Here is a 15,367-nt window from a genome sequence, read left to right on the forward strand (position 1 = left end):
GCTGACTTGCCTTCAAATTAAACTTTACCCTATTTGTTCATGCTGATACCAATTACTGAGAGTCTGAAATCATTGCTACCTTTTTCTTCTACTTACGTTTTTATGGAGCTGCTTGTTCTATCCTATTGGAATCATTGCTGTTTTTTATTTTGGTAGGTCTTTCTGTGCCCATCCTACATTCTCATTCAGTTCTTAACTTGGTGTGTTTTGGTTAGTCCTCATCGACAGAACAAAAATCCTCAAGGCAGTTTTCTACACCTACAAATATTAAGAAATCTGCATTCTCCAGAAACACCAGTGCTTCACATTTGAACTGTCACTAATTGTGGGCGTCCATTTTTAGCACCCCACTATTTTCTTACTTGAACTCCATTTTATAGACTCAGATATTCTTATTTTAAGTCTTCTGTTATCCTATTCTATACGTTGGGAATCCAAGGACAGCCCTAAACAATTGTTATTGAAAAGTAACATTAGTAAACTGTATTTGTTGGAGAAAGTACTAACTCATAGTCTATTTCCTAGCCAGTGGTTTTTTAATGTGACATGTACAGATTTGCAGGTGGAAGCATAAATTCCTACATTATTTAAAACTCCCTTTTAAAATAAATAATTCTTTCTACAGTTTTAGACATACAGATGCTTCCAATCCGGATTGCTCTGGACCTCCCATGAGTATTAAGAACAAGTTGGACGGAAAGATAAAAATTCCTTTTACCTACAGCGTGAAGTTCCAGGTAAGTACATTTCTTACATTTATTTAATGTAAGTGCACAACTTTAAATACATGTGATACATTTTAACAAGCATGCCCTCCTACTGAATTACTCTTGTTTCTTAAATACAAGTAACTGTTCGAGGCATGTGGGCTGCTGAATTCATATCTGTGCATAGATCGCTGCCTAGTGTTGGGTCCGGATGATTCTTCGAAGTATCACGAGATAGGTGACTCCTCCCCTGGACTACAGTGCGTATGGGCATCTTCCACACACGCGCCGCAGTCCTCATCCAGCTCAGCTGCTCCACTACTGAAATTGGTAAGATTCCAATGTCCTGGCCCCTGTATTAGACAGGGTGGTGCTCCTTCGCGGCTGCGATGCCGCTTTAAACATTCTGCTCCTGGGTCTGCCACACACAGAAGAAGCACTCGAACAACTGAAAAAAGGTGTGACCCTTCACCTTTATTAAATTGGTATGAACTGCTGTCGCATGCAGGCAGGATATGCAGGAACTCAGTCTTTGCCTGACGCGTTTCAAAATTGATTTCTTCCTCAGAGGCTTGGTAACGAAGTTCTCGTGCACCACTTCCACGCACTAATTAATGGGCCATTACACGCCCAATGCATTGTGGGAGTGGTAGTGTTAAGTTCCTTAATGGTCGCACTTAGTTAGCTGCCGCTCTGTATGAGCCCAAGCTCCGAATGAGCCCCCACGTACTGCCCAGTGCCCTTGTGGCCTGCGGTACGTGGGCAGCACTATCCTTGAAGTGCACAAGCGCATATTGCAGCACTTAAGGGCTATTAAGAATGGGGACAGAACGTACCCGGGAGCCCGACATTTTGAGAAAGTCCACAATAAGGATACGAGAGGCCTGTCGTACTATGTCATTGATTCTGTTAAAATGAATGTGAGGGGAGGTAAAAGGACAAAGAAACTGAGGAGACTAGAGTCCCGTTACATCATTGAACTCAATTCTAAACAACCGGGGGGCCTGAACATGGAGGAGGACCTACATACACATTTGTAAGGTACTGAAGAGTAACGAGCGTCAGCAATAAATGTAAGGATGAGAAGTTTTGAACATGCACACTTAGTTTTTAATATGCACTTTTGGTGAAACAACCTCTTTGACAAAGTAATTTTACAGCTCGGCAAGGACAGCACTGTACTAGTCCTATGCTTAAAGACTTTGCTGTATAAATTGCAAAAGACTTTGTCATTTTCTATCTCGGCGTGGATAGCACTGTGCTAATCCTATGCTTAAAAACTTTGATAGAAAAACAGACATTTGAGGTGAGCTGATCTAGAGTGTGGCTGGTGTTGAGAGTGCTCTAACAGGGGCTGCTTTCCACCTAAACTTGAGAACTACCCAGAGTTCTCTCCTTCTATTTTGCATAATTTATGCGTCACTCTATGCCTGAAAGGGTTTTGTTTTGACTATATATATATATATATCTATATATATATATCTATATATATATATATCTATATATATATATATCTATATATATATATCATACATTACCACGTCTGTGGATTTAGAATTATTTTAATAAGCACTCTATTTTTGAATGAACTAACCATAATAAAATCTTAACTGTGAGAGCTAATATCTGTTCAGTCCCTGTTCTCTGCAAGGTGACTTCAAGGATTTTGCATATACACATAGTTACGAGTCTGTTCCTCAAGCGGAACCCCATAATTATTCCTTAATCCCCATGATCCAAAGGTTACAGGGTGCTCCTTTCTCTATTTACTGTAAGTAGACCAAAAAAGATAGACTGTTTTTGGTGATAGTTTTCTACCTTTGTTTTGCATCAATTCTGTATTTAAGCATCACATAAAATGCCTGCTGGAGCAACTGCATGGCACTGTCAACCTGTGTGGCAGAGGGCGTGAGTGTCAGGGATTGTTCAGCCCAGACAAGGTCCATGAGAGCCCACTCTTATGCAGAAATAAATAAATAATGTGTTTATGCACTTCATTTGGGTTGGTGACAATCCATTGCCATCTCATATGTGGCTGCAGATGTTAAGTGATGAAAGATATGTTGTTTTAATTGAAGTTTTTGGCGACAGTATTTTGTGGAGAATTCACTGTTTTACCAACTGTTATTTTGTGTGCATTTATTGCCTCAAATCATAAAACATTCTGTCTGTGAACTCTTCAGGTTAGTATAGCAGTGTCAACCAGGTAGAGTTAACCTAGGTTTTTATTCATTTTAAACTTTCATAGGCTCCGTATTCTGTGAACTCCCATATCTAATTTGAAGAGAATTATTAAAGACTCCACAATATGTTTCTTTGAATGGTTGAAATGGACGGGGTTGCTTGTAAGGGATTGCATCAAAACCAGTTAGCATATTTGACAGCCTGTAAGATCTGTCACAGCCTTGTACTTGATGAGATCTTTTGTTTTCAGGAGGACAAGAACATTCGATGGGCCTCAAGATGGGATTACATTTTGGAATCCATGCCTCACACACATATTCAGTGGTTTAGGTGAGTAAGTCCTTTATCTAGAGGTTTTCAACTAAACACACATGAGAGCTGTTTTTTCAGGTATAGTTTCAGTTACTGTTCGCTGAAAATTATACTGGCTTTTAAATTATTTTTCTTGGTTTGGAAACAAAACAAAGTAGACAATAGTTAAACACTAGGGTCCAACACCAATTCTAAAACCAGCTGAAAGACTAGATTTATATAGGTCTGGATTCTGCATCCCATTAAAATAGAAGAAAACTTCTGTCTACACTAAACTGTGCCATTGGAACCTATTTAAATGCCAGTGTATGTTCCTGGAACTAGGGTTACCTGAGATTTCTTTCCTGTTTGTATGCATGAATTAAAGTCTGTCCCTGTTCATGTGCACCGTGTTTCGAAATGCTACATTAGTATTGTATTATGGGTTGGGGGACCTTTCCTTACACTTCTTTATCTGTATCTCATTTGGTTATCCCTACCTAGTACAATGGCAGGAGGAGCCTCGCCGGTTTTGTTCAGGATTCATATTTGGCCACTTTCCTTTATGGCCCACTTCCTGATCTGATTCATTATTCTTATCATAACTGCTCATAACATGCTCAGTGTGTCTGTCCAGATCATTTGCCTGTGTGTGCAAGACCCTGTTGTATGTCAGGTGTCTCCCACTTTAGCTTTCAGTGGTAAATGGTGAGTTTTCGCCTACCATTTTTATGTAATCTCTGCGGGGCTGACTTGAGCAAATGGAAATTTAATAATTTTGCAGGGAAAGGATGCTGCTTTGAAAGCTAGATCTCCGCCTCTGTTGGATGAACGTTCTTGAGTTATGTGGCATTTTAAACATTTTTTTTTTTTTGTTCAAGTACATAGCCTAGAATTCTTCAAAACTTTAAATGTTGCTACATTAATGTGCTACTAAGTTCCTAATGGAGCAAATTGGCTTTGGCGCCCAGTGCATGCATCTTTTTGTAAATTTCAATTGACAGTGAATCGAGCGGGACATACACCATCCTTCATTTAAAAAAAAATATATATGTTTATTGACTTTCAACCACAAACAACACGCCCAGTAGTTAATTACATTCAGACAGGCACTACTGTCTAGTTTGAGATAGTGATAAAACCACATGGCATGCAATGGTACAGTCTAAGTACGAGGCCAGGATAAGTAATAAACCATCGTCCAATAACACTTAAATAGCCCCAACATCCTCGTAATATTAATAATGTATTCAACTGCACCATAATTATACATGTGCTGTAGAGCTATATAGTATTAATTCAACTACTCTTCCCCCCGTAACCCTCCCTCACCCGCCCACTCTCACAGCGTAACTTATCTCAATAACCACTTGGAGCAACATGACTGTTCAGGGTACTATACATGCAACTGTTATAGAAGATCATGACTATAATAGGAAAGGAAGCATATTCATACATTTCGTCTCTTGTTTTGTTGCAGTCATCTACTAAGTTCCACCCCCCGAATGCTCGCTCAGTTCTGATCTAGAGTCCGCATCTGTAGCCTTCAATTCTGTAACTAGGGCTTCCCACGCCCGGGCTGCATCTATCGCTTTCTCATTGTGGGACCTCTAGGCATGTTGCAGGCGAATCACACTCACTCCCTGCCCATGTAAGCAGTGCGGCCTTCCATCTAGCAAAACTAGGCCCCCGCAGCTTTCCAATGGATTGTGATTTCCCTTTTGGCCAACACCAGCCCCAGATCTAGGTATTTACTCGTTAATTTGGTCTTACTGATATGGGGAAACCAATGTAATAGGCAGGTACTCTTATCCAGAGTAATCTGCCGTTCTGTGATATTGCATAGTAACTCCACTACATCTTCCCAATATGTGCCCAATTGTGGACAATCCCATAGAATGTGCAATAGGCCCGCATCCGCAAGCCTGCAGCGGGGGCACTGCGCTGTGTCTACATGAAAATATTGGTTGATCCTCGCCGGGGTGAGGTAGGCCCTATGCAGTATGAAGAAATGAACCAATTGAAATCTGGCATTTCTGGTCCTCTTCCATGCCCTCTTAACGATCTGCGACCAAGCTGGGTCCTGTATGTCTCTACCAATATCTGTCGTCCATTGGTCGCGCAGTTTCTGCAGAGGCTGCGATCCCTCTCCAAGCATATGTCTATATAAACAGGTGACAGCCTTGTAGGTGTCCGCTGCCATCACCACATATTGACACACCGAGCTCACCGGCAGTTCCGAAAGGCCCTCGCCCCAGTACTTTTGTATTGCAGCTGTCCGGGCCGAATGGAGTAAGTAGTGTCCGCGCGGGTGCCCGAATATCTCCTGCAACTCGCCATAGGGTAATAACGTGCCATCGTCGTACAGGTCGCCCACCACCTGTAGTCCGAGAGACTCCCACTCCGCGAGGGCCGGCCAGCCAGTCCCCGCCGTGTGGAAGGGCGGTACACATACCCAAGGGTATCTCCGGGGCATAGGGGCTTCGCACATTGACTCTGCTATAACAGCATTTCCAGCAAAGCTGCAGAGTGCGTTCCTCAATGGACAGCGAATTCACGTGCAATTTCTGCTGGAGTATAATAAACGATAGCACATGCCGAGGTACCTCCGGTTCATAGTCTCTTTCAGGGCCTCTGAATTCCAGCGCCACCGCTTGAGTAAGCCCTTGAAACTGTGCGGCTAGATAATATAATTCGAAGTCAGGGACCGCAAGACCCCCCCGCTTCTCTCGAGCGCGTTAATGTATCAAGTGCTACTCTCCGTCTTCCGCTCCTCCAAATGGAACCACCCACCATAGACCTGAGCTGTCGGAATAAGGAGGCGGGTATCCACACCGGTAACGTTCGGAAATAATAAAGTAGCCGGGGAAGTGCTACCATCTTTAATAGGGCAACACGACCTGCCACTGATAAAGGCAATGTACACCAGAACTGCACGCTATTCTTGAGGCTTCGCATTGCCCGGCCAATATTACCGTCCAGTAGGTTTTCCTGGGTATGATAAATATGTGTCCCAAGCACTGTCTTGCGCACCTGCAGGTGGGTTGCATGCCGGGTCGACCAGGAAAACACAAGTCTTCGCCCAGTTGACTCTGAGTCCAGAAATGTCCCCAAACTTGTGGAGCAGTGCTCGAGCCCCCTCCAAGCCATCTCCCGTGTCTTTTAAAAACAACAGGAGATCATCCACATATAGCGAGATAAAATGTGTTTGACCTCGGAGTTGTAAACCTTGGAACGCCCTCCCCAGTCTAGCGCTGATAGCCATTGGCTCTCTGGCCAGGGCAAACAATAACGGGGATAGCGGACACCCCAGTCGCGTGCCTCGCCCCACTGGGTAGGGGGAAGAGACGACCGTCCCCACTTTCACTCTAGCGCACGCCGAGGAGTGTAATATTTCGGTCCAGCGAACGTAACCTTCCCCAAGCCCGAAGGCTCTCATAACAAAAAATAAGTAGGGCCATTCCAAACTATCGAACGCTTTCGCAATATCCGCAGGCAGGATTGCTGCCATTGGGTCCCCATCGTGGTCCCCTCCCAGAATGCGTATCAATCGGCGCACACTGCCTGCGGTATTACGAGTAGGGTTGAAGCCAGCCTGATCAGGATGAACCAAACGTACCATGTGCGGGAGGAGTCTGGTAGCCAGCACACGACTCAAAATCTTGTAATCAGAGGTGAGCATAGACGGGGGGCGATATGCAGCGGGGTCAGTAGAGGCTTTCCCTGGTTTCAGTAGGGGAATGATGATAGCTTCCCTAGTCGAGGTCGGTAATATCCCTAGTTCTCTAGCCTCCTTAAAGACCAATAATAATCTAGGGGCAAGAAGCTCAACATATGTCGCATAAAACTCTATGGGCAGGCCATCGATTCCCGGAGTTTTGTTTCGTGCCATATACTTGATAGCGCATCTAATTTCAGACAGTGTGATGTCGCGGCCAAGGGAGTCCGCCTGTTCTGCATCTAGTGCGGGAAGCTCCAAATCATCCAAAAAAGCTCGGATGTTCGCCTCACCGGTCCGCAACTTGCTATCATACAGATCCTCTTAATAGTTGCGAAAATGGGTATTAATCTGACACTCAGTATATTCTGTTTCTCCCGCCGGGGAGTTTAAACGCTAGAATGGGAGCTCTTTGGGGGAGGCGGTCGGCCAACCACGCCAATAAGGTACCCACTTTATCTCTCTCGGCATGCGCCCTAGCCAGGTAAGCTCTATGGTCAAAACACCTCAAGCGTTCCATGACTACCACCAGGGCCTCCTTTGATCTCAACACTAGGTCCCGCGCCTCAGGGTTAGTTGAGTGCGTTCGCTCTGCCTTTCTAGGTGTCTGTTCTGCAGTGTTGATTTCTTGCAATAGCAACTTCCGTACGCCCACCCATTTGGTAATACACAAGCCCCGGATCACCACTTTAAAGGCATCCCATTCCAGGGCAGCTGTCGTAGCTGTACCCTCATTATCGACAAAGTTATGCTCAATTCCCGTTTCCAGCTCAGCGCGGAAGATTGGGTCCTCTAGCATCTCCGGACGCAGTCGCCAGGTCGGCACGGCCGGGCGCTCCAGGGCCCAGCAGAAACTCACCAATAGCAGGTTATGATCGGAGATGGTGCGCGCCAGGTATTCGCTACGAACCACCATAGTAGCCAGGTCGGTGCTACATAAAACTGCATCAAGCCTCACATGCAACTCGTGCAAGGCCGAAAAGTAGGAATAATCGCGTTCATCTGGGTGTTGTCTGCCATACATCTACAAATCCCCAACTATCTGATCTGACCTTTGAAAGCTTATGAATGGGGGTGTCAGGTAGCGGGGGGGCGGATCTATCCATGGTCACGTCCGCTATGGAGTTAAAATCTCCCTCCATCATTACCGGGATTGTGAAATAGCTTGCCAGTGAAGAAAGTCGTCTGTTCCGCGATAGGGGCATATATACTGCAGAGGGTCACATCCCGCCCGTGAAGACGTCACGCAACCACCACATAGCGGCCCTCCGGATCAACCATTTGTTCAGGCATCTGGAAAGGAACCCCAGCCCTAATCCAAATCTGCACCCCCCTCGCAAAAGCCGAATAGGTAGTATAAATAAAGCTGCCCTCGCCATCTATGCTGCAGCGCTATCCCTTCAGCTTTAGTCAGATGCGTCTCCTACAGGAATACTATCTGCGCGCCCCTGCGTACTAAGTAGGAGTGTAAACCCCGCACATTCCAAGTCATACATTTAACATCAGGTAACAGCCCCATAGACGTTTGGAAAAAACACAATAACTCGCTGCTCTTGCCAAGACACGCCGGTGAGTACAATCCCAAAACTAAAACCCCCCCACCTCCCCGATAATCCCAAGCCCACCCAGAGCACCACCCTCCCTCCCCAGAACAGGCACTAACTTAGTGAATCCCATCCAAACTGACCCCAACAAATGCCTTCAAACGAAGTCCGAGGCATACTAACTGTGAACCATCCGGTGGGGGTGGGTTAGAACCTAGCAAAGCAGCAATAGTCAGCCAATGTCCCCAGCACCAACCCCTCAATAACATCCAACTCCCCAGTGAGAGAGGCGGCAGCGCCCCCCATTCTGTAGAATAAAGACTTTCTAACGGCCAGGCTTTCTCCCCAGCCCCCGGGGCCCCAAGCAGCTCGGTCCCCAGCAGCTCGGTCCCCAGCAGCTCGGTCCCCAGCTGTTCGCCGCCTAGAATCTCAGGAAGTACAGATCAGTAGCACCCATGTTAGAGATCTGTTTTCCTCGCTGTCATGGAGCATCCACCATGTCGTCTGCCGTACCCAGTGTCACCTTGGGAAGAATCTGGCTACCCGAACCTGACAGCTCGGCCTCAGTCTCATCTGCCTCCTTTTCAGAGCCCGTGGGTAGCACCGGCGAGGACGCCTCCGTCCCAGCAATGATCGCAACAGCCTGCAGCGCCGCCAGTCGCTCCGCCTCTGTTTGAGACAGTGAAGGGCCCCCAGGCACCGAACGCCCTCTCCGGTTACGGCGGGACCGTCGAAGTCGCTGCTCCAGCGCCGGTAGTCGTGATGGTAGACCAGCCTCCCCCTTGTCAGTTCTGTATTCCTCCAGCCATGTCCATGCTTCCTCAGGGCTATTGCAAAAGTGTGTTTTGCCATCTAGGGCAATGCGCAACCGAGCAGGGAACATCAGAGAATATTGCAAGCCTTCATCACGGAGCGCCCGCTTAACCGCCAAGCCCTGCCCCGCTGTACCTCGAGCGTGTAGTCCGGAAACAGTGTGACATTGCTATGGTCCACAGTGTAGAGGCCCGAGGTCCTGGCCCTGTGAATGAGTAGATCTCTGTCTCTGTAATGAAGGAGGCGCACAACCACCGAGGTGGGCGTCCAGGGTCCGGCGGGCGCGCCGGCACCTTATGGGCCCTTTCCAACGTATAGAACTGTGAGAGGCCTTTGGGTGCAACCACCTCCCAGAACCAGTTCACTAAGTAGGCCACCATATCAGTCCCCTCAATCCGTTCCGGTAGGCCCACCACACGGACGTTGTTTCTTCTATTGCGGCCTTCTGCAAAGTCAGCCCTCTTCTCCAGGGTCTGCAGCCGGGTCACGACATCCGCCAACTGAGCATCCAATTTACGCTGCGCAAGCCCCACGTCGTCCAACTTAAGCTCCATCTGCCGCACCCTGTCGGACAATTTAGCAGCATGGTCCGCTTTCAGGAGTCCCAAACACGTTGCCACCTGCGCAATATCCTGTTGGAGGGCCGTTCTAGTGTCTGTTATGGCCCGTAAAATCTGGTCCACCTGGTGCTGTGGTAGTAAAACGGGAGGGGCAGACTCCGGGTCTCGCGGCCCTCGCTCCACATCTGTCTCCACACTGTCCAAAGAGAGCCTCCCCTGCTTCACCCGGGGTTTCCCCATGTCCAGCGTCCACAGACACAGCCCAATTCAGGAGGTGGGCTCCCCTGTCTGCCCCGTATGAGCCGTCGTTTGCGCTCACTGCCGAGGGAGGCGAAGAGTAAGTAGGCCCAGCTGTAGCCCACCAGGACACCCGCAAGCCGCGTCACCTGTATTCAGTACAGTCTAATCGCTCACAGTGCACCTATTTCCAGGTCCAGGCGCTGTGGGGCAAGGGCGACCAGCTAGACCGGTAGTGGCCTCCGCGGGGCAGGAAAGGAGTGCGCCTCCCAGCGCAGGTGCCGCGTCAATGGCTTGCCCAGTATCGCCGTGAAAAGGGGCCCCAAGGCGTCCTCGCCAGCCAAGCCCTGCCAGCTGCTCCAGTCCAGCAGCCCAACAGTCACCTCAGAGGGTCCCCACCGCAGGTCCCGCAGCGCTATCAGGGAGGGGGGGAAGGGGGCAGAGTAGGGCGCGATCCCCAGCCGCATCCCTCCCCTCGGCTCACCTCGGGGAGTCAGCGCAGGCACTCGGCCACAGGTCCTTTCACAGGGCAGCGGGTGGTCGTGTACTGATTCTCCGCGATAATGTCTCCCCCGCAGGAGCAGCAGTCCGATGCCCCGCCGCCTGCCCCTCGCTCGATCGATGCGCCCCCACGGCGTCTCCCTCTCAGGTTATATGGGGCACTCCAGCAGTCCGCCAGCCGGGCTGCGCCGCCACCCGCATCGTCCAATATACCGCTGCCAGGGGGGGGAGAAAGAACGGAGATAAATGAAGGGGGGGGGAGGGAACAGCGCACACAGTTCTACAGGGGCCTCGCTCCTCCGCTCAGGACAGTCGTCTGCAGGACGTAGGCCGATACCGCCTCCAGACGTCTCCCTGCCAGGAGCAGCCGCGGGCCGCCACCGCACTCCTTCCCGAATAGTCCGGGCCAACAAGAGGTCTCCTCCACGCCGCCTCCCAGCGTCAGCAGGTCCAGACCTCACCTCCGGTGTGCCAGGCAGGGCCAGCCAGTGATCTCCGGTGTTCCTCCGCTACGAGGATGCCTCAGGCGCCGGCATCTTGAGCCGCCGCAGTGCTACGGTCCGGTACTCACTGCGGGGCCCCCACGCGCCCAGGAGGCACCCAGCGTCGTCAATCCACAGGGGCAGCTGCCTACTCCCCACTACACCACCAGGGATCAGTTTGGGGGGGTTCAAGCATCCCCCAATGCAGGATAACCAGCGGGGTCGGAGCCGAGCTGCAGGCTCACGCTTCCTCCGCCATCGGCTCCCAAGCCACGCCTCCTCTACACCACCCTTCATCCCGAGGCTGATGAACGGAGAGTGACTTTTCGTTAATTAAATAGAGATCATATTTCAAATTCGATTTTTGGGTCTTCCTAGTTATAATTTTGTCACTATATGGTCATTGTAGAAATGTGCCCCTTTTTGACATTGTCAACCACACATTTTGCCTGGCATTTGATGCAATTTTAACTCGAAATGCAGGGCTCCAGTACCAGATCTTTCCCAAGACTGTACTGTTGTGACCCCAATTGGCAAGACCTTAAGCAGTACCTGTAAGTCCCTAGTAAATCTCTGTGTGCAATGCCACAGATACTGCATGCAGTATAGCAATGTCACCCCTACAGCCGGCCTTACAGCCCTGCGGCAGGGTGCACTATACTACATGGGTGGACCCCCTGTGCTGATTAGTTCCATTACTGCCAGTACAAGTGACCAGGGAAGCCATTGTAACTACATGTGCTAGACACTGGTGAAAACAAGTTCCCCAGCTACATGATCGCTTCACTGACACCAGAGATGATGCATTAATAAGCCCACATTGATTTCAGTGATGGATTCATTAATACTTCAACTCAGAGGGCACCTTAGAGTTGCCCTCCGAAAACCTACCACCTACTAGTGTGACGGTTTATTTATTTATTTATGACACTTCTAGAGCGCACTGTTACCCGGAGGTGTCCTGGCGCTGGCTGATCGCTAGTGGGGGTGAGCAGGGGCATTAGCGAGAGAAAAGCCACGTTTTGAGAGCCTTCCTGAACTTGAGTAGGTCGGGGATCTGTCTTAGATTGGCCGGTAGCGCGTTCCAGGCCTTGGCGGCGCCTAGGGAAAGACTTCTGCCTCCCCAGCGAACTTTCCTAAATCTAGGGATGACAACCAGCCTCTGCTCGGCTGATCGTAACGCTCGGGTTGGTTTATACCACTGGAAGAGAGGAATCAGGCAGTGGGGACCAATGTCGTGCAGTGCTTTAAAGATCACGCAGAGTGATTTAAACAGGATTCTTTTCCGCACTGGCAGCCAGTCGGTTGACTGGTTCTGGCCAGCCTGCCACCACAGCTGAGTTTCTGACCCCAGGGGTGAGTGCCTTTGCTATCAGGAGGCCAGAAACAAAGCCTGCGCGGGCAGAGGATGTTTTCATCCCCTTCCCACACGATGACCTGCGAATTAGCCATTCCAAGGCAAAGGGGCTTCAAAGAACCCATTGCCTTTGGTATGCAAATCTGACTTCCCTCCCAGGAGAGGATATCCCCGCAGCCCTGTCCAGGGCCACTTTGGTGCATGTACAAGTGGGAAAATTAGTAGTCAGAGAGGCGTGCTGACTCTCAGGCTAGTTCCACCCATAAGGTGGGCTACCTCAATTGAATACGAAATTTCAGAGTCTGCTATCTTTGTGATGGCAAACTTAGGAACTCTGGGACAGGGTTATGCCCACTTCATGGTCATAGAGGGGGCGTAGTGACCCAAGGGTCAGTAGCCCATTGGCTACTACCCTACACTCTCCTAACATCCCTAAATCTAGTATTTAGGGGAGCCCCTAGCACCAGGAAATCGGATCCTGCCGACCCAAAAGGAGGAGTACTAAAGAAACGCTAAAACAAGAACTGAGGAAGAAGCAACTGACTTGGCACCAGTCCTGCTGGCTTGTTCGTCTCTTCCCTGACAATTTCATCAAAGTCGACTCAACCTACAAGATGCTGTGCCTCCAAGAGCCTGGGAGGACTGCTAGTACTTCTACGCAGACCCAGGAACTCCAGTGTAGCAGCAGAGCTGTTCCCCTAAACCCTGCAGGTACCAAAGAAAGAACTGTATGGACTCCAGGATCATGTAAACCTGACACCGGCCAGAACCACTGCACCACTCGCTCCAAGCCCAAATTGAAGTAGACCGACTGTGCCAGCGTGGCCTTCCAGAGAAAAAGCACACCTTGGGTTTGCAAGGAGGAGATTCCTCCACCGCTTGCAACCTCTGTTTGAACCCCCTCTTGACCACGAGTGTCTCCAGTGACAAAAATACAACACCTCAGAGCACCTCTGCACCCGTCGCCTTTGGCTCGTGGAAAAGAGGACCTAAGGTGTCTACACGGCAATAAGCAACGCAAGACTTGAGCCCCCTTGTTGGTTCAGCCTGGCTGGTCGCCCAGTCCAAACCTGCAGCCTCTTTTTAACTGGACCGATCCCCATAGGATAACCTTTGGCACCTGACGCTTAAAAAGCACCTCTGCAACCGGCCACCCCAGTACCATCTGAGGTGACCTGTTGGTGCTTCCTTGGACTTTGCCCCATACTTACCTTAAGTCCAGGAGCTTGGTCCTGTTAGTTACTGTGAAGTGCCCAAATGCAGTACATGTTTTTCTCCCATAGGATAACATTGGGCAACCGACGCTGAATAGCAACTCTGCACCCAGCCACCCAAGGTGACCTTTTGAGAAGAAAGGGGGAGATGGGCTAAGACAACAGAGGTGACTGGCAAGCAAGGGACAAGAAAGTTTGAAGTGATCAATTACTGTGGGAAATGCAACTTAACCAGACTTGAAGAAGTAGGCAAAGATGGATAAGAGTAAGAAAGTAGATGAATGTCAGTAAATAAGAGGTAATCAACAGTGAGAGAAGACCAAAGGAAAGAAGTATAACAAAGCGGAGAAAAGGGGAACAGTAAGTAAGACGAGATAAATGGGAAATAGTAACATTGGCTGAGAGAGATTGATTCAAGTGGGAATAGGGTGAGAAAGAGAAGAAAGGGAGAACGTTTCTCTTTTAATGTGAGTCCTCGGAGGATAGAGTAATGGTTGGGAAGCAGTTTTTGAGTAATATTGCTACTATTTAGTATGTCAGACTCATAGGTTCTTTAGAACGGTCTTTAAATTATATAGTTTTCAGTTGGTGTACTTGAAAATCCAAGCAGTAAAATGTTTAGTGGCTTTTTTTTTTACAGAAGTGTTGGGGGCAAAATAGGAGCTCCTAAAAATGCCTTGGAGAGGTTCAGGCTTGCTTGATGCAGCATAGAATTGTTAAACACCTTTTTGCAAGGGCTCTCTAGTCCCACTACTGTCTTGAGCATCTCTAGATCAGTATATTAAGCTGAAGTAAATAAGCTGATGGGACATTGTGGGGTTATTCCCCAGTATTTCTCTTTTTATTTTATTTTTTAGCAGTTGGTATAACATGTTCATAAACCATAGATCAGTTTTTCAAGTCAAACGGAGAGTAACACCAAATTTTAAATAAAGGCGTAATCAGACAGTTAACACACACCTTCACTTCAAAATGCAACTATTGTTTGTGTGACATGCATTCACCCTCTACACTACACTTTTGTATATAATGCAATAATTCTTACAGTGCAAGTAATACATGCAATTTCACATACATTGGTCAGCTGGTTCTCTAGGAAGGTGGAGGAGGGAGGGAAGGACATGGAAATGGGACCATTTCATGGTACAGTGGCGTTCCGCTTGGAAGTGATACATAAGCAGTGACTAGGAGGACACTAGTGTGGGAGAGTATGTGGCCGTACTTTGCGACACAGGAGACAGGATCACTTTTAAACAGTGGGGCTCTTGGAGGTAACCGAAAAAGTATGAGGTTCCCAATTATTGTGCTAGTTTCAAATGTTTACTGGTTGGCCTCAATACCAATGAGCCGTTGGAGGAAATCATGAAACTACCATATATTGGTGAATCTTTCACCGTATATGTGCGGACACTATTGCAGTGTCAGAATCTTTCTGTTGTCCTCATTTAACCATCTTCAATGCTGTAAACCTATTACAATCTTTCTCAGTAAGTCAGACTCTGAAGGCAAGCTACTGACACATATATGCAGACCATGATAGGTGGTGTTCAGTTAAAAGCTGTGTTGTCCTGAAGATGGGATTTAGATCCCACATTTTGACTATGTTTACACCGCATTGAATTTGTCTGCACTATAACGAAGAAACAAAGATAATTATATGCTTTACAGCATTGAAGATGAATTGATAAGGACAATAAAAAGGGGTTTTGAAACTGCAACAGTGTGTCGTTCCATATGGTGTAAGATTCACCAATACATT

The 15,367-nt window shown here is 48.3% G+C and overlaps 1 protein-coding gene across 1 annotated transcript in view; it reads left to right on the forward strand.

Annotated features, from left to right (window-relative positions):
* The window catches only part of TM9SF2 (transmembrane 9 superfamily member 2), a 402,149-nt gene that overhangs the window by 182,172 nt on the left and 204,610 nt on the right, over positions 1-15,367 (forward strand). The window contains exons 7-8 of the mRNA XM_078657617.1: positions 626-737; positions 3,142-3,221. Of these exons, the coding sequence (XP_078513743.1) occupies positions 626-737; positions 3,142-3,221 (192 nt within the window). The remainder of the gene's footprint in view (positions 1-625; positions 738-3,141; positions 3,222-15,367) is intronic.

This window comes from Lissotriton helveticus, chromosome 8 (assembly GCF_964261635.1).
Source record: "Lissotriton helveticus chromosome 8, aLisHel1.1, whole genome shotgun sequence".
NCBI classification, from domain to species: Eukaryota; Metazoa; Chordata; class Amphibia; order Caudata; family Salamandridae; genus Lissotriton; species Lissotriton helveticus.